The sequence below is a fragment of the Zea mays genome, chromosome 4 (genome assembly GCF_902167145.1).
Source record: "Zea mays cultivar B73 chromosome 4, Zm-B73-REFERENCE-NAM-5.0, whole genome shotgun sequence".
Lineage (NCBI taxonomy): Eukaryota > Viridiplantae > Streptophyta > Magnoliopsida > Poales > Poaceae > Zea > Zea mays.
In genome coordinates this window covers 8,631,718-8,652,225 of record NC_050099.1, presented here as the reverse complement: position 1 = coordinate 8,652,225, position 20,508 = coordinate 8,631,718, and the positions used below count along the sequence as shown (strand labels likewise).

Here is a 20,508-nt window from a genome sequence, read left to right as displayed (position 1 = left end):
ATTAACTCAATATTAAACCTAATCATTTCATATAAATCATACACGAAGAACATAAAGCTTTTTAATTACAATATCACAAAACGAAAGCAAGCAATCACCTTGGAGGTTTGGTTGCGGGTGAGACGACGGGGCGCGGGCGAGACAACGGGTCGCGGGCGAGGCGGCGGGCGGGCAAGGGCACGGCGGCCGGGCACGGCGAGGAGCGCGGCGAGGGGCGCGGTGGGGGCACGGCGAGGGGCGCGGCGGGGGCATGGCGGGGGCGCGACGAGGGGCACGGCGGGCGCGGGCGAGGGCAAGGGGCACGGCAAGGGGCACGATGGGCGCGGGCGAGGGGCACGGTGGCGCGGGCACAGCGGCGCGGGCGCGGGCACGGCGGGCGCGGGCGCGGGCACGGCGGGCGCAGGCGAGGGGCACAGCGGCGCGAGCGTGGGCGAGGGGCACGGCGGGCGCGACCGAGGGGCACGGCGAGGGGCACGGCGGCGCGGCGGTGGCGCGGAGGGCGTGAGCACGACGAGTGAGAGAGTTAGAGAGTGAGGAAGAAAAATAACTTACCAGTGCTATGTACGAGTGCTTTGCCGAGTGCCCGTGATCTGGCACTCGGCAAAGATTTTTTTTATTTTAAAATACGCTTTTCTGAGTGCCAGATCGGGGGCACTCGGCAAAGTAGCCTTTGCCGAGTGTCCCCTGGGCGACACTCGGCAAAGATTATTTTACAATTCTTTGCCGAGTGTCGCCCAGGGGACACTCGGCAAAGGCTACTTTTGCCGAGCGTCATTTTTGGAAACTCAGCAAAGTACATTTTTATTATTTTATTTTCCCAACCAAAATTTTTGTGGTGTGTTCCTACACTATATAGACCTACATGTACCATTTCGAGACAATTAGAAAAGTGTTTTCTATAGCTAGTAGATTTAGTTCGTTTATTTGAATTTCTTCGAAAAAATCACATTTGAACTGCAAGTCACTCGAAACTTGGAAAACTGTGCATACAAAAATGATATCCATGCTACTTAGCACAAGTTATGACCAATTTCAGGAGCGGACCGGAAACTTCGAGCACCATGCTCACTCAACATGGCCGTGAACTTGCCATCCATCTGTTTAAAAATTTTATAAAACACAAACAAACTCAGAAAATAATAAAACTTGTCCACGTGTCATGATATCATATGTAGAGGCTGTGATAAAAAAAATTAGAATGTTTGGAGAAAGTTGTGAGACATTATGTGTAGAAACCTAAAAGAACTACACATGAAATCATAGAGTTTCAATGTGGATCTCTTAGTTTTGTACACATAGTGCGTCATAGCTTTCTCGAAACTTTTTCAAATTTTTATCACAGTCTCTACATATGATATCATGACACGTGGACAAGTTTCATGATTTTCTGATTTTGTTTGTGTTTTATACAATTTTTAAACACCTGAATGGCAAGTTCACGGCCATTTTGAGTGAGCATGGTGCTCAAAGTTTCCGGTCCGCTCCTGAAATCGGTCGTAACTTGTGCTAAGTAGCATGGATATCATTTTTGCATGCACGGTTTTCCAAGTTTCGAGTGACCTGCAGTTCAAATCTGAATTTTCCAAAGAAATTCAAATAAACGACCTAAATCTACTAGCTATAGAAAATACTGTTATAATTGTCCCAAAATGGTTCATGTACACATAGTGTAGAAACATACCACAAAAAGTTTGGTGGCCAAAATAAAAAAAATAAAAATATGCTTTGCCGAGTGTCCACAGAAGACACTCGGTAAAGACTCTCTTTGCCGAGTGCCACATATTTGGCACTCGGCAAAGAGAAGACTTTGCCGAGTGTCGGCTTTCGGCCCTCAGCAAAGACTGACGACCGTCAGCTGTAGACGGCCGCTAACGGCCCTTTGCCGAGAGCCATCTTTGTCGAGTGCTTGACGCTCGGCAAAGCATTCTTTACCGAGTGCTTCGCTGTGCCGAGTGTCCTGCACTCGGTAAACAAGCTCTTTACCGAGCGCAGGACTTTGCTGAGTGCGGCGCTCGGTAAAGGCTTCTTTGCCGAGTGCCCGATAAAAAGCACTCGGCAAAGCCTCCGGCACTCAGCAAAGGTCCGGACTCTGGTAGTGCATGCTACATGATCGATATATGGTTGAAAATTAATGTTTAGTTTATTTATGTGTATTGCGTAACATGTGTAATGAGCAACTTATTTTCAGTATATGTGTGCCATTGTTTAAAATTCTGTCGTCATACCATATGTATAAAGCCACTTGCTAATGTCGTTTTGATGTATTGGCCTCCTAGTTGGTATTTTCACTTATTGTGTTTCGGTTCAGATAAAGTGCCTTGAGAATGAGCTGCTAGAGAAAAACGAAAACAACTTGAAAGAAAGCATGGATGTGCCGCTCGAGGTTTTCATAAAACACTATGAAGCAAGTAGCAAGTGATCCATATAGTTTTTTATACTTGTTTGGCTATTCCTACTCAAGTCGTTCGATGTGTTTTTTTGGGTTAGAACATGGAAGGAAAAGAACCTCAACTCATGGACCAATAGCAGGAAAATAACTTCAACTCATGGCAAGAAAAGATCATTTTTATGCAATACACAAAATCATTTTATGCTAGTTAAGATAGAATCATTCTCCATTAGATGGTTAGGATTATATTTTGGTATAATGTGCACTAAACAAGTGTCTTTATGATATTCGAGACATGCATTTCTCAAATGAATTTTACGACACTTCTTTTTGCATTTTACGCTACAATTACCTCAAATCATTCTCGTTGTGTTGTATGACAATTTTTGACACTTTTTGATGCGTTATTACATCAATTTACGACACTTCTTGATGCGCTTTACGACAATCTCGTGTGAAGCGAGATACACGGCAACTACTCCAAATCGTACGCGTTTTTACGACTGAAATAGTGGGATCTCGTGAGCATTATAACATCGACAATTGTATACACCATCTTATGCTTCTTTTTGTATTCGTTTTACACAACCTCGTGCGAAGCGAGATACACGACAACTACCCTAAATCGTGCACATTTTTTATGCCTAAAATAGTGGATCCTTTGCCTGATATAACGTCAGCAGTAGTTTACGCTAATTTATGCATAATTTTACGCTTATTTTGTATTGATATTATGCCAAAACGTACAAAGCGTGCTTGACTGGGGCTTCCTGCAACTAATGGATATATATATATTATATATTACAAGCCCTGGGCTTCCAATAACTAGAGAAAGCCCTGGCCCAACGGTGCCATCCGGTTCAGCCAAACCAGGTTGGGCAGCTATAAAAACAATCCCAGGCCGCAAGGGATTAGGTTTTAGCGACGGCTATGGTTACCTCGGGCGTGTAATAGACAGCGGTTCCCTCGGGCGTGCGGGGCAGCGGAGATCCCGGGGGCCAGCGGCGGTGCCACCCCAAGGCGAGCGACCAACGACGGCGCTCCACTAGGATAGAGCGACGACGACACTCCCGAGAAGGGCGGGCAAGCGGCGATGGCGCTCCTGAAGCAGACGAGCGGCGGCGGCGCACCCCAGGCCCGGTGGCAACAACGATTGCACGAGGCGTGGTAGGCGTCGGTAGCGGTGGCGATGGCGATGTGAGACGTGGGTCGCTCCGGCGGTCGTGCGAGGCGCGGTCGTCTCTGGCGATGGCGGCCACGCGAGGTGTGGGTGGCTCTGGTGTCCTTCAACGACCAACTCCCCCAATCACGTGGCTTCGGTGGTGTCCTTTGATCTAGGGGCCTTGAGATCGTCCTCCGGCGACGAATTATTTGATCCATGTTTATGTCATCGATGATTATGTTATATGCCTGCTACTTACACTATGTATATATTCTAGTGATGATTTTACGACGATGGATACGACTTTATGTTTCCATAAAACTATTCCTAATTCCCGTGAGGGCTGTTAGTTGAACCGATATTAGGTTTTTTATCAAATATGCTACACGGTGTATATATTTATGCGAATTTGTATAAGAATTTATGCTCTGCGTGAACCATGTCATCATTTTTTGCATGCGTGCAGTGGAAACGAAAATAGCATCCAAAATTTTCGCGCATACAATAGAAACTCACACGATCTGTCATAATTTTTGGATCTGCATAAAAATAGAAACATGGATTCGATCCCCATAATTTTTTGATCTACCATAAAAATAGGATCGTGAATATAACGCATAGAGTTATCAACCTCTCTTACATGGCTCAATATTTATGCACATAACTGAGGGGTTTTACGCTCAAAACTTAAGGTTTTTACGCTCGAATCTAGAGATGCGTCTACCAGTGTACCACATGGCATTTTTTATGCAGCGTTTCATATACCAAGACCGTATAACATAATTAGTATCAGTATATATCATAAATTGGTTGTAACGAGTCTAGCTGCATGGATGTTAGAGCGATCCTATATTTATGGAGAAATACAACATTTAAAATAAGATTTTTTTTATTTTCATGCATGTCAATCAATTTCCATTTATCGCACATTCTTTTCATCCTAAATATATGTGCATATAATAGGAAATAAATTTTTATGCAGTGTACCGAATTGCATAAATACCTACACCGTGTAGTATAATTAGTATAAGCAAATATCATAAATTGGTTCTAACGAGCTTAATTGCATGGCTGTTGGAGCGATCCTATATTTATGGAGCCATCCATTTTTTGCGTGTATGCAATAGAAACAAAAATGTCATCCAAAATTTGCAAACATGCAATGAAAACTCTCACTGTCTACCATAATTTTCGGATATACCATAAAAATAGGATCTGCATGCATATATATGCGCATGTGCACGTGGTCCAGTTGCTGGACAGAGTTCTTATGCTATCTTTGTGAACTATTTAAACTATTTACGCAAAAAAATAGAACAGCAATTTATGGCTACGTCCCACGTGGAAAGTTGGTAGTTGAACCGGGAGTTTGGCTAGCGCACTTGGGGAAGGTTGACCTGGTGCATGGGTGGTATACATGAAAGGGAAATGTGCCCTTGGGCCATTTCTAAGTATTTTGGTGATTGAGTGCCAACACAAGTGCTTAAATGTGAATCTATGCCCATGGATGAACAAAGTGCAAATCAAGAGTAAAGGTATGTTTCTAAGCCTTAGTACATTGGTTTTGTGTACTAATATACTTGTCTAAGTGTTAGAAACAGAAAGAAGAAGAAAAGAAAAGAGGTGAAAAAGGCTTGGCTGTGTACAGCCAAGACTCAGCTCTGTCTGGCACACCGGACTGTCCGGTGGTGCACCGGACAGTGTCCGGTGCGCCAGGCTGGCTCGGGCGAAGTGGCCGCTCTCGGGAATTCACCGGCGACGTACGGCTAAAATTCACCGGACTGTCCGGTGTGCACCGGACAGTCCGGTGAGCCAACGGTCGGCCGGGCCAACGGTCGGGCGCGCAATCTGCGCGAGACACGTGGCTGAGCCAACGGCTAGAAGATGGCACCGGACTGTCCGGTGTGCACCGGACATGTCCGGTGCGCCAACGGCTCCAAGTCTGCCAACGGTCGGCTTCGCTATTTAAGAAAGGAAATCGGGCACCGGACAGTGTCCGGTGTGCACCGGACTGTCCGGTGCCCCCGATGACAGAAGGCAAGAATGGCCTTCCAGATTTGTGCTCAACGGCTCCTAGCTGCCTTGGGGCTATAAAAGGGACCCCTAGGCGCATGGAGGTGGATACCAAGCAACCTTAGAGCATTCTTGATCATCCACACTCAGTCTTTGCGCATTCGTTTGTCATTCTCAGTGATTCGAGCTCCGTTCTAGTGAGAACTTTGAGATAGTCTTTAGAGCTCGATTCTTGGCCGTGTGTGTGCGCATTTTGCTGTGGATTTGTGTGTGTTGCTTCCCTCCCTTACTCTGTATTTCTTTGTGAATCTCAAGTGTAAGGGCGAGAGGCTCCAAGTTGTGGAGATTCCTCGCAAACGGGATATTGAAAGGCAAAGCAAAACACCGTGGTATTCAAGTTGGTCTTTGGACCGCTTGAGAGGGGTTGATTGCAACCCTCGTCCGTTGGGACGCCACAACGTGGAGTAGGCAAGCGTTGGTCTTGGCCGAACCACGGGATAACCACTGTGTCATCTCTGTGTTTGATCTCTTGTGGTATTGTGTTTTGTTGAGACTCCTCTCTAGCCACTTGGCGATTATTGTGCTAACACTTAACAAGTTTTTGTGGCTATAAGTTTAAGTTTCACAGGATCACCTATTCACCCCCCCTCTAGGTGCTCTCAATTGGTATCAGAGCCGTTCTCTTCACAAAGGGACTAACCGCCCGAAGAGATGGATCCCAAAGGGAAGGGAATCGTGATCAACGACAAGGAGAAGGAGTCCTTCGTCAACGAGCCAAGGGATGACAAGTCCAACGAATCGGGCTCGGGCCACAGACGCAAAGATGGGAAGAAGAAGAAGACAAGACGCATCAAGGAGATCGTCTACTACGACAGCGATGAGTCTACTTCCTCCCAAAAGGACGACGACCACAACGAATACGAGAGAAAGAAACCGGTCAATTCGAACTTTTCTTTTGATTACTCTCGTATTCCTCAAAGTACTAATACTCATTTATTATCTATTCCACTTGGTAAACCTCCTCATTTTGATGGAGAGGACTACGGATTTTGGAGTCACAAAATGCGTAGTCACTTGTTCTCTCTCCATCCTAGCATATGGGAGATTGTAGAAAGTGGAATGCACTTTGATAGTACGGATAGTCCCATGTTTATTAATGAACAGATTCATAAAAATGCACAAGCTACTACTGTGTTGCTAGCCTCTTTGTGCAGGGACGAGTACCATAAAGTGAGCGGCTTGGACAATGCCAAGCAGATCTGAGACACCCTCAAGATCTCTCATGAGGGGAATGATGTCACCTTGCTCACCAAGATGGAGTTGGTGGAGGGCGAGCTTGGACGGTTCGCAATGATAAGGGGCGAGGAGCCAACTCAAACATACAACCGGCTCAAGACTCTTATCAACAAAATAAGGAGCTACAGAAGCACGCGATGGACGGATCACGACGCCGTCCGCCTAATGCTAAGGTCCTTTACCGTTCTTGATCCTCATTTGGTGAACAATATTCGTGAAAATCCTAGGTACACCAAGATGTCGCCCGAAGAAGTTCTTGGGAAGTTCGTAAGCGGGCGAATGATGATCAAGGAGGCAAGATATGTGGACGACGCGTTGAACGGTCCTATTCATGAGCCTCAACCCATTGCTCTCAAGGCAACAAGGAGCAAGGAGGCGCTACCGAGCAAGGTGGCGCAAGTTGAGGCGGCCGGGCTAAACAATGAGGAGATGGCCCTCATCATTAAGCGCTTCAAGACGGCGCTTAAAGGTCGCAAGGGACAGCCAAGCAAGACCAAGACAAAGGAGAAGCGCTCGTGCTTCAAATGTGGTAAGATTGGTCATTTCATTGCTAACTGTCCCGATAATGAAAGTGACCAGGAAAAGGGGAACAAAAGGGAGAAGAAGAAGCATTACAAGAAGGCCAAGGGCGAGGCACATATCAGAAAGGAGTGGGATTCGGACTGCTCCTCCTCCGACTCCGACAATGAAGGACTCGCCGCCACCGCCTTCAACAAGTCATCCCTCTTCCCCAACGAGCGTCACACTTGCCTCATGGCAAGGGAAAAGAATGTAAGCACTCATGATGCTAGTACTTATGCTTCTTCAAGTGAGGATGAGTCTAGTGATGATGATGAGATAGATTACTCATGCTTATTTAAGGGATTAGATAGATCTAAAATTAATAAGATTAATGAGTTGATTGATGCTTTGAATGACAAGAATAGATTACTAGAAAAACAAGAGGATCTTTTATATGAGGAGCATGATAAATTTGTTAGTGCACAAAATTCTCTTGCTCTAGAAATTAAAAGGAATGAAATGCTCTCTAGTGAATTATCTACTTGTCATGAATCCATCTCTAAATTAAAAAGTGTTAATGATGATTTGAATGCTAAGTTAGAAATAGCTAGTAAATCAACATCTTGTGTAGAAATTGTTGAAACTTGTAATAGGTGTAAAGATTTTGACATTGATGCTTGTAGTGAACACCTAGTTTCAATTTCCAAACTTAATGATGAATTGGCTAGTCTTAATGCTCAACTTAAGACTAGCAAGAGTAATTTTGATAAGCTAAAATTTGCAAGGGATGCCTACACAATTGGTAGACACCCCTCAATTAAGGATGGACTTGGCTACAAGAGGGAAGTCAAGGACTTGACAAGCCATAAGGCTCCTATCTCCGCCAAGGAGAAAGGGAAGGCCCCTATGGCTAGTAGTGTGCAAAAGAACCACGCCTTTATGTACTATGATAGAAGACATACTAGAAATACAAATAGGAGTTATAATGCTTATGATGATTTTGATACTCATGCCATGTTTGCTTCTAGTTCTTCCTATATGCATGGTAGAAATATGTCTAGGAGAAATGCTATTCATCAAGTGCCTAGAAAGAATATTATTCATGCTCCTAGGAAAGTAATGAATGAACCTTCTACAATTTATCGTGCTTTAAATGCTTCCTTTGCTATTTGTAGAAAGGATAGGAAAATAGTTGCTAGGAAGTTAGGGGCAAAATGCAAGGGAGACAAAACTTGCATTTGGGTCCCTAAAGATATTTGCACTAACCTTGTAGGACCCAACATGAGTTGGGTACCTAAGACCCAAGCCTAAATTTGCCTTGCAGGTTTATGCATCCGGGGGTTCAAGCTGGATTATTGACAGCGGATGCACAAACCATATGACGGGGGAGAAGAAGATGTTCACCTCCTACGTCAAGAATAAGGATTCCCAAGATTCAATAATATTCGGTGATGGGAATCAATGCAAGGTAAAAGGGTTAGGTAAAATTGCAATATCTAATGAGCACTCTATCTCTAATGTGTTTTTAGTTGAGTCTCTTGGATATAATTTGTTATCTGTTAGTCAATTATGCAATATGGGATATAATTGTATATTTACAAATGTAGATGTGTCTGTCTTTAGAAGATGTGATGGTTCACTAGCTTTTAAGGGTATTCTAGACAGCAAGCTTTACTTAGTTGATTTTGCAAAAGAAGAGGCCGGTCTAGATGCATGCTTAATGGCTAAGACTTGCATGGGTTGGCTGTGGCATCGCCGCTTAGCACATGTGGGGATGAAGAACCTCCACAAGCTTCTAAAGGGAGAACACGTGATAGGTCTAACCAATGTTCATTTCGAAAAAGATAGACCTTGTGCAGCTTGTCAAGCAGGGAAACAGGTGGGAGGCTCTCATCACACCAAAAATGTGATGACAACATCAAGACCCCTGGAGCTGCTACATATGGACCTCTTCGGACCCGTCGCCTATCTAAGCATAGGAGGAAGTAAGTATGGTTTAGTTATTGTTGATGACTTTTCCCGCTTCACTTGGGTGTTCTTTTTGCAGGATAAGTCTGAAACCCAAGGAACCCTCAAGCGCTTCCTCAGGAGAGCTCAAAATGAGTTTGAGCTCAAGGTGAAGAAGATAAAGAGCGACAACGGGTCCGAGTTCAAGAACCTTCAAGTGGAGGAGTTCCTTGAGGAGGAAGGGATCAAGCACGAGTTCTCCGCTCCCTACACACCACAGCAAAATGGTGTGGTAGAGAGGAAGAACAGGACGCTAATCGATATGGCGAGGACGATGCTTGGAGAATTCAAGACCCCCGAGTGTTTCTGGTCGGAAGCCGTGAACACGGCTTGCCACGCCATCAACAGGGTCTACCTTCATCGCCTCCTCAAGAAGACTTCGTATGAGCTACTAACCGGTAACAAACCCAATGTATCTTACTTTCGTGTATTTGGGAGCAAGTGCTACATTCTAGTAAAGAAGGGTAGAAATTCTAAGTTTGCTCCCAAAGCTGTAGAAGGGTTTTTGTTAGGTTATGACTCAAATACAAAGGCATATAGAGTCTTCAACAAATCATCGGGTTTGGTTGAAGTCTCTAGCGACGTTGTATTTGATGAGACTAATGGCTCTCCAAGAGAGCAAGTTGTTGATTGTGATGATGTAGATGAAGAAGATGTTCCGACGGCCGCTATACGAACCATGACGATTGGAGAAGTGCGGCCACAGGAACAAGATAAACGAGATCAACCTTCTTCCTCAACAACGGTGCATCCCCCAACTCAAGACGATGAACAGGTTCATCAAAAGGAGGCGTGTGATCAAGGGGGAGCACAAGATGATCACGTGATGGAGGAAGAAGCGCAACCGGCACCTCCAACCCAAGTTCGAGCAATGATTCAAAGGGATCATCCCGTCGACCAAATTCTGGGTGACATTAGCAAGGGAGTAACTACTCGATCTCGATTAGTTAATTTTTGTGAGCATTACTCCTTTGTCTCCTCTATTGAGCCTTTCAGGGTAGAGGAGGCCTTGCTAGATCCGGACTAGGTATTGGCCATGCAGGAGGAGCTCAACAACTTCAAGAGAAATGAAGTTTGGACGCTGGTGCCTCGTCCCAAGCAAAACGTTGTGGGAACCAAGTGGGTATTCCGCAACAAACAGGACGAGCACGGGGTGGTGACGAGGAACAAGGCTCGACTTGTGGCAAAAGGTTATGCCCAAGTCGCAGGTTTGGACTTTGAGGAGACGTTTGCTCCTGTGGCTAGACTAGAATCAATTCGTATCTTGCTAGCATATGCCGCTCACCATTCTTTCAGGTTGTTACAAATGGATGTGAAGAGCGCTTTCCTCAACGGGCCAATCAAGGAGGAGGTGTACGTGGAGCAACCCCCTGGCTTCGAGGATGAACGGTACCCCGACCACGTGTGTAAGCTCTCTAAGGCGCTCTATGGACTTAAGCAAGCCCCAAGAGCATGGTATGAATGCCTTAGAGACTTTCTAATTGTTAATGCTTTCAAGGTTGGGAAAGCCGATCCAACTCTTTTTACTAAGACATGTGATGGTGATTTGTTTGTGTGCCAAATTTATGTCGATGACATAATATTTGGTTCTACTAACCAAAAGTCTTCTGAAGAGTTTAGCAGGGTGATGACGCAGAAATTCGAGATGTCGATGATGGTCGAGTTGAACTACTTCTTTGGGTTCCAAGTGAAGCAACTCAAAGACGGCACCTTCATCTCCCAAACAAAGTACACGCAAGATCTGCTAAAGCGGTTTGGGATGAAGGACGCCAAGCCCGCAAAGACTCCGATGGGGACCGACGGACACACCGACCTCAACAAAGGAGGTAAGTCCGTTGATCAAAAAGCATACCGGTCAATGATATGATCTTTACTTTATTTATGTGCTAGTAGACCGGATATTATGCTTAGCGTATGCATGTGTGCTAGGTTTCAATCCGATCCTAAGGAGTGTCACTTAGTGGCAGTGAAGCGAATTCTTAGATATTTGGTTGCTACGCCCTGCTTCGGGCTCTGGTATCCAAAGGGGTCTACCTTTGACTTGGTTGGATACTCAGATTCCGACTATGCTGGATGTAAGGTCGATAGGAAGAGTACATCAGGGACGTGCCAATTCTTAGGAAGGTCCCTGGTGTCGTGGAACTCTAAGAAACAAACCTCCGTTGCCTTATCCTCCGCTGAGGCCGAGTATGTTGCCGCAGGACAGTGTTGCGCGCAGCTACTTTGGATGAGGCAAACCCTTCGGGACTTTGGTTACAATCTGAGCAAAGTCCCACTCCTATGTGACAATGAGAGTGCTATCCGCATGGCGGAAAATCCTGTTGAACACAGCCGCACAAAGCACATTGACATCCGGCATCACTTTTTGAGAGACCACCAGCAAAAGGGGGATATCGAAGTGTTTCATGTTAGCACCGAGAACCAGCTAGTCGATATCTTTAACAAGCCTCTAGATGAGAAGACCTTTTGCAGGCTGCGTAGTGAGCTCAATATCTTAGATTCGCGGAACTTGGATTGAAATGTAGCATACATGTGTTTATGCTTTTGATCATGATTCTGCATTTTGTTGCTTATTGTGGTGCTCAAGTTGTACAAACACTCCCTGGACCTCACAAGTCCTGTTTGCAAGTGATGCACATATTTAGGGGGAGCTGTGCTACAACTTGACCCTTTGGGACTAACCATGTACTTGAGTTTGGTTGTTTTAGTCTCCAAGGATAATTAAAAGGGAAAAAGGTGGACTTAGAGAAGGCAAGACTTCCACTGCACTCCGATGAAAAGAGTAACTCTTCCAAGTTCATTTTTAAACTCTTATTGCCTATTTGCTCTTAATTGAAGATTTTGGTGAGGCAATGGGGTTAAAGGGCCAAGATTGATCCCGTTTTGGTGCTTGATGCCAAAGGGGGAGAAAATAAAGGCCAAAGCAATAAATGGATCAGCTACCACTTGAGAAACTTTGAAAACAGTAGGATAGAGCTTTTGGTTTGTCAAAACTCTTGCATTGTCTCTTTTGTCAAAAGTTGGCCTCTTGTGGGGAGAAGTGTTGATTATGGGAAAAAGGGGGAGTTTTTGGAATCTTGAATCAATTTTCTTTGGAAAACCTCTCTTTATGTCTCTACAAGTGGATTTGACTTAGAGATAGGATTTTGAGTTTGATTTGCAAAAACAAACCAAGTGGTGGCAAAGGATGATCCATATATGCCAAATTGAATTAAAATAAATTTGAGTTTTTATTTGAAGTGATATTGCACTTGTTCTAGTTGCTTTATGTTGTGTTGGCATAAATCACCAAAAAGGGGGAGATTGAAAGGGAAATGTGCCCTTGGGCCATTTCTAAGTATTTTGGTGATTGAGTGCCAACACAAGTGCTTAAATGTGAATCTATGCCAATGGATGAACAAAGTGCAAATCAAGAGTAAAGGTATGTTTCTAAGCCTTAGTACATTGGTTTTGTGTACTAATATACTTGTCTAAGTGTTAGAAACAGAAAGAAGAAGAAAAGAAAAGAGGTGAAAAAGGCTTGGCTGTGTACAGCCAAGACTCAGCTCTGTCTGGCACACCGGACTGTCCGGTGGTGCACCGGACTGTCCGGTGGTGCACCGGACAGTGTCCGGTGCGCCAGGCTGGCTCGGGCGAAGTGGCCGCTCTCGGGAATTCACCGGCGACGTACGGCTAAAATTCACCGGACTGTCCGGTGTGCACCGGACTGTCCGTTGAGCCAACGGTTGGCCGGGCCAACGGTCGGGCGCGCAATCTGCGCGAGACACGTGGCTGAGCCAACGGCTAGAAGATGGCACCGGACTGTCCGGTGTGCACCGGACATGTCCGGTGCGCCAACGGCTCCAAGTCTGCCAACGGTCGGCTTCGCTATTTAAGGAAGGAAATCGGGCACCGGACAGTGTCCGGTGTGCACCGGACTGTCCGGTGCCCCCGATGACAGAAGGCAAGAATGGCCTTCCAGATTTGTGCTCAACGGCTCCTAGCTGCCTTGGGGCTATAAAAGGGACCCCTAGGCGCATGGAGGTGGATACCAAGCAACCTTAGAGCATTCTTGATCATCCACACTCAGTCTTTGCGCATTCGTTTGTCATTCTCAGTGATTCGAGCTCCGTTCTAGTGAGAACTTTGAGATAGTCTTTAGAGCTCGATTCTTGGCCGTGTGTGTGCGCATTTTGCTGTGGATTTGTGTGTGTTGCTTCCCTCTCTTACTCCGTATTTCTTTGTGAATCTCAAGTGTAAGGGCGAGAGGCTCCAAGTTGTGGAGATTCCTCGCAAACGGGATATTGAAAGGCAAAGCAAAACAACGTGGTATTCAAGTTGGTTTTTGGACCGCTTGAGAGGGGTTGATTGCAACCCTCGTCCGTTGGGACGCCACAACGTGGAGTAGGCAAGCGTTGGTCTTGGCCGAACCACGGGATAACCACTGTGTCATCTCTGTGTTTGATCTCTTGTGGTATTGTGTTTTGTTGAGACTCCTCTCTAGCCACTTGGCGATTATTGTGCTAACACTTAACAAGTTTTTGTGGCTATAAGTTTAAGTTTCATAGGATCACCTATTCATCCCCCCTCTAGGTGCTCTCAATACACAGCTGACAGCCTGACATAGGCTAGATGGGTGCGTTGGTGCGGTCCAGCCAGGTCAGGAGTGATCAGTCATGGCTTCCTCTATCATTTGGAAGCTCAGGGTTTCCAATATATTGTGTGGGTATATATATATATATATATATATATATATATATATATATATATATATATATATATATATATATATATATATATATATAGTACACATCAGTTTACTACCAATAAAAGTCTGTCAGATAAGCACAATGGAAATTGATCTATAGACTTGAATCCAGTTCTTCCAAATGAAATAGCATGGCACATCACATCAAGGTAGCAGCGCAATTACCAGAATTGATCTATAGCAGCTGTTCATTCAGAAGGAAGTAGCCATGTTGGATTCATCCGGCTGCCATCTGGTGCCCGAAGGTCGTCGTCTGTTATTTCCAAAGCAAATGGCGCCAATGTACCATCCCTCATGTTGTACACAAACTTATCCAAAGGGGACGCATTTCTTGAGTGGTTGAGGCTACCAATGAAGTAGATAAGATCATCTTCGACTCCGTCATACGGACATGCACAGAATGAATTGCTGCTGCAGGGGCTGATGAAAATGCAGTCGCCATCCAAGCTGTTGGTCTCAGTGAATCTGAAAGGGTTTGTGCTCAAGTCCACCTCAAATACCCCAACCTTACAAATATTGTACCAGCCTTCAGGTCCCAAGTATATCACAACCAGCAATAGTTTCCCACGCCACTCAACTAAGTTCCACCTCTGTCCATAGCTATCCTTGACATCAGGCAGTTCAGTCACACAGCGCTCAACACGAGAAACCATTAGGCCTCTCTCGTCTTCAGAGATGTCAAAGACAAAGAGGTTCGTGGTGACCTTGCTAAACATGTACACCTTCCCCTGGTACAAGGCAATGTCACTGAACTTACTGATGCAGCCACCTTGGCACACGCACCACGATGCCATCCCAGGCCGCCAGAGGGCAAGGCTAGCTGTGCTTCTGTGCACGGAGAAGGCAGCCACGATGCAGTTGCCATCATGGTCAGGTGAGGAGGACAAGAGTACCTTGCAGAACGACATCACATACCGGGCGCCATTGACCGTGCATTGCACTGCACCTGAGCCATTGGCGATGGGGAGAGATTTACTGAACGCATCAAGGGAGTGGGTGTTTACGGAAGGCGGCGGGAGGCGCACGACGTCCTGGTAGAAAGCGTTCATCAGGAAACACTGGCTGTCACCAAAGTAGCGACCTTCGTTGAGCTGCACGCCGACGAGCCACCCGTCGGAGGAGCCCACGCAGCGGACGCCAGCCGCCATCTCCTGTGAGGGCAGCGGGATGCGTCGTGTGCCCGTCATAGCCCCGCCGGCGCACAAGGCGGAGAAGGAGAAGTCGGAGAGCACGAGTAGTGGGAGCGGCGGCGGCGGCCGCCCGTAGACGCGCGCCGCGGCGCGCCACGCCCGGCAGACGGAGCGCAGCCTGGCGCGGTCGTCGACGCGGGGGAGACGACTGACAATGAGCCCCAGGATGTCCGCCGGGAGGTCCGCCCACGACAGGAGCTCCAGTTCTCGTCCCGCGCTGGGCCTTGCCGGCTCGGGAGCAGGGGGGCGTTCCGTCGAACGCCTTGCCTGCACCCAAGCCGCCGCCGAGGGCGGTGGTGTGTCACGCCAGCGCCCGTGTGGGGCGTGGACGGGTAGAGGTGGAGGTGGGCCTCGCCTCCGTCCTCGGGCTACTGTGCTCTTGCCGCGATCCATGGCCGCCTTGGATCCTCGCAAAAGGAGATGAGGCCCTTGCGCTGGGCGCGGGGTGCCTCGGCTCCTTCGCGCAACAGCACTAGCCTTGGCTCCAAGGCTCAATGGCTCATACACTGGCACTCAGTCCGGTGTGTGTTTTTCCCCTGAAAAAATTTGCATATTTCCTTCTTTTTTTTTTTTGGCAAAAAGAGCCCTGACCGGCTGACCGCCTTTGGGTCTCTATCTTGTGGGCCGCCTATCCTGTTGCAAAGGAAAGTTATACAACTATTCGTTTTTTTCTTTCAGAATGTTACTACCTCGTACCCGAGAGTTATAATTAAAAAAGGTCTTTTTACTCTCACAAATCAGTCCCTGATAGTTATATTTAATATAAAAACAGCCTAAAACTTTTTTCCTTCGTAACCTTCATGTTTTAACTTCGATTTTAGTGGTTCTCGAACCTACAAACTCTCCTCGACGTGTAGATTTATTTTACGTAGTTGTTACACATATTTATTTGGATGTTGTAGGGAGCTCCGTACTGCCTGGTACTGCCACAGCTACGAAAGACACTCCGCTATCTTTCTCCGCCACAGTTGTCTGGCAATCGTTCCCTCTACCGTTTTTTGCTTTTTGATCCTTTTTGCGAAAGTTTTTCACAAATATATTTTTTATGGTTTGAATTCAAGAAATGGACCCTTATCTCGGCGCCATCATCATTGACACCGATGTTACACGTCTTAACGCCAATATAGATGTCACCGAAATCTCATTCTAGACGCTGATCTGGCGCGTACGTGGCAAGGGGTCGTCGCCGTGATTATTGGCGCCAACCCTTTTATTTACGTGCGCACAAGGCTCATAAATGCATGCACGCCAATATAGAATATCGAGGTGAGGCCGGATTGTAGGATCTAGGACACCGGCTAGAGGGGGGTGAATAGACGGTTTTGACTAAAAACAACAATACTAAGTAAATTTAATCAATACAACAAGAGGAATAAATTTACTAGTGTCAATCAGTAAACAATGTATGAAAGACAACTACGGAGATTGAATACTTGAAGAACAATAAGCAAAACACTAATCAATTGCAAGGCAATAAGTAATGCTAGAAGGAGTAGACACCGAAATTTATCCCGTGGTATCGGTGATTTGCCGATCACCCCTAATCCACGTTGAGGTGGACTTCAAGCTCTCACTTGCTCCTCTATCAAGACACGACTTGATCTTTGAGCCAAGTGGACAAGAAATCACTCAATACCTCGATTCCACTAATGTCACCTTTGCCGCTCCGGCGAGGTAGGCGCGAACCCCTCACAATCAACACCGCGGCTTCTCCACAATCTTCTTGGAGAGCTCGACGGAGACAATCACCCGAGCCGTCTAGGAGGCGGCAACCTCCAAGAGTAACAAGCCAACGACGCTTGCTCGGTGTACCACCTAGTGCCTCAAGAATCACCAAATGATGCAAATGCACTAGGAACCCTCAATCTCTCACTAGAATGCAATCTCAAGCAAAGAGTGTGAGAGAGTGAGTTGGAGGATCACAAATGAGCTCAATGTGTGCAAGGAATGGCCAAGAGGGCTCTCACACACGAGCTACCCTTCTATTTATAGTCCCCCATCTAAAACCAACCGTTATGTGCAAAAAGGGGAAGTTCTGCGCACACGCGGACCGTCCGCGCCCTAGGGCCGGACGGTCCGCCGTACACCATAACGGCTATAATGACCGTTGAAACATGGCAGAGCAGACTCAAAAGGTGGGCCCGGACAGTCCGCCCTTCAAGGCCGGACCGTCCGCGACCTGGCAATTTCAAACACCCGAGCCTCGGATCAAACGGAGTTAACACACGCGGACCGTCCGGCTATAAATCCCGGACCGTCCGCGACCTGAGACAGTACTGTCCGGACTGGTCCCCCGGACCGTCCGTAGTACAAATCAATAAAAACACACAGTCCCTGTTCAAAAGACGAGTTATACACATGCGGACCGTCCGCGCCTCACAGGCGGACCGTCCGGCTATAATTCAGGGATTGACCCGAAGCCACCTTCCTCTGGTCAGGACTGCGGACGGTCCGGCCCTAAGGCCCGGACGGTCCGCAGTGCAAAAGAACACAAAGACAACACAAATGGTCAAACCTCGGACCCTCTGGAGGATCGCGGACGGTCCGCCCCCAAGGGCCGGACAGTCCGCGCGACCAAAACTTCTCAAATCTCAAACATGCTTTTGAATGAGCTTTTATCTCACGAAATGAGAAGCGCTGATAGTCCTTATGCAAATGCAACTACTTGATGCTCTATGAGGCACTAAGTCTTACACAGATCTAAGTCATTGACCCCTCTTAATAGTACGGCTATCTAGCCTACTAATCCGGTCAAGTATCTTTTCTAAACTCCTCAAGACCGGCAAAAGTAAAACCTATATTATACCTTTGCCTTCATCTGATCCACAACCAATGCGTATGACTCTTCAACATTTCAGTCCTATGTGGTCCAACCCTGCATTCTTATTTCTCCAAGAATCGTTAGTCCACAAGTAGTTGTTATTAATTACCAAAACATTATCAAAGGGGCCTAGATGATTCACAATCTCCCCCTTTTTGGTAATTGATGACAACACCGCATAGTATGTTAAAGAGAAGTTTAGTTTCTCCAAATCTCTCTTATACCAAAGGTATATGATAGATTTTGGAGATGAGTTTCATAGGACTTATCTTGATTTGAAGTTCTGTCCAAAAGATAGATAAATCCCAATAAAAACTCAGTATGCAAGAAAGGCTCCCCCTAAGTGTGTGCAGGATTATTTGAAGTTGAAGATATAACACACATAATATATTTGAGCTTGATGGAGACTTTCCTACAATCATGGTTATCGAGGCATACAAGAGATGATTCGTAGAATGAGCGCAGTAATTATAATCACATCTCGATTAACCACACACAGAGTAATTTGAACTAAAACATAGTTCATCCCACAGAATATTACAGATAATAGTCCACAGACATACGACATAGAGTTAATAGATCAAACCAAGTTCCAAATGCATAAGACATAAACTAAAGCGGCATGAAAAAGTAAAATGCATATGCATGGTCTTAATGTCCACATAGAACCACCAACTCCCCCTGAAGGAGACGCCTGACAACTTCTCATCACTTCTTCTCTCCCCCTTTGGCATCAATTGCCACAAAGGAGAGGCCTCACTGATCACTCGGCGGAGGATGCATGTTGTAATAATGAGTGCTGAAGGTGTCAAACAGGGAGGAGAACTGGCCAAAGTCCTGCTGGAGCTGCTGCTGCCTCTGACTTATATCATGCAGGTTGTCAGTTGTAGAAAGATTGTCAAACTGACTGGAGAGAGCACCCATGTTATCTTGAAAACTTTGTTGCATATTATTCAGCCTTGACATGATGGGATCAGTGACATTAGTGTGAATTTGATCACGAAAGTCAGAAAATTCAGAGTTGAGCGCATCCCAGTTGCTGTCAAAGCGAGACTGCATGTCATCAAGGCGGTGATCCACATGTGACATCAGGCCATCAAAGCGAGCATCAATATGAGTCTCCGGCCCTTGCTGCATATTGTGAAAATAAGGATCAAAATATCCTGGAGCAGGCTCCCAATAGTGCTGAGGTTGAGGAGGAGGTGGAGGAGGAGGCATCTGCTGTTCCTCAACATTAGGAGCTGCTCCACCCGCATAGCCAGGGTCTTCCTCATCATCTGGGAATGGAGTGAGTGGCCTGGTGAGAAACCCTATCTCATTCTTAAAAGGCCTGAATGGAGTGTGAACAATCTCACATGGGCCCTCAAATCTTGTCTTGGATTTGATGAGAGCCATAATGTAGGGAGCATATGCCAGGTTTTGATTCTTGTCCATCTTTAAATCATTAAGCTGCCTCATCATGAAAAGAACAATGTTCATGACTTCACCATTCATGATGTGCTGGATTATGTTCCAGAACTTATCTCGAATTTTACTCTTATCACCACTCTTGGGAAGAATGGTGACTCTGGCAATCTTGTTGATGACAGCAGGATGATGTCTGAGTCCTGCTGTTTCTCCAAACCTCCTGGGTATACCGAGCCTGGCTGGCTCATAAAACTGCACAAAATCCTCAAAATTATCTTCAGTATAAAGATCCACCCCAGCAGAAATGGTGCCATAGTTCAGACTGTTTGCAGCGGCAAAGTCAGCAAAAGAAGCAGAATACCGCTTGAAGCCAGTCATCCATGTGATAGACTCTTCTGCAATATCAATCTCTGAGGTAGCCAAGAATTGTTTAACTGCCATTTCATTGAAATCAGTGCGCTGCCCCATAAACTGATATAACTCACACGTTTCAAATTTGGGAATGAGACCCTCCATGACTGATTGACTGAGCAAGAAGGACCAATCAATCACCTGATGCTTATGAAAATTGGTATCCACCAGGGTGCCCCAAAAGACATCAAACTGCAGCTGAGTGTGGAAAAACTGAATATTTGTATCTGATGGCAGAGCATACTGGTTCACAGTCCGTCTAGAGCAGTACTCAGCCATAGAAAATCTTCGCTTGGGGTAAGTCCATCCTTGGATATCAATGGGATAATCAGGGTGAACATGAAGAAAATCTTCAGCATCCATGGATTCAGTGCCCCCAGCTGAGGATTGGGCCTCTGAATCAGTGGTCGGTGTATAGTCATCATCATTGCCACGAGGGCGCTTGGATTTAAAGCGACCTGCAAGTTTCTTGCGGAGACCACCAAAACCACTGCAACAAGGTGACAGACATCCATAGATAAATAATTGATACCAATCACCACTTACAAAAAAGGAATGGAATGG

At 46.1% G+C, this 20,508-nt stretch overlaps 1 protein-coding gene across 1 annotated transcript; it reads right to left on the bottom strand.

Annotated features, from left to right (window-relative positions):
* Positions 1 to 14,182: 14,182 nt before the first annotated feature.
* LOC103652805 (F-box domain containing protein) lies at positions 14,183 to 15,821 on the bottom strand. Its single transcript, XM_008679786.3, has one exon. It carries the CDS (start codon positions 15,696 to 15,698, stop codon positions 14,304 to 14,306), a length of 1,395 nt encoding a protein of 464 aa, XP_008678008.1. The 5' UTR covers positions 15,699 to 15,821; the 3' UTR covers positions 14,183 to 14,303.
* Positions 15,822 to 20,508: the final 4,687 nt, after the last annotated feature.

What these genes read in the sequence shown, in the direction of transcription:
- LOC103652805 (XM_008679786.3), bottom strand. Translation starts at nt 15,698, where the DNA reads ATGGATCGCGGCAAGAGCACAGTAGCCCGAGGACGGAGGCGAGGCCCA.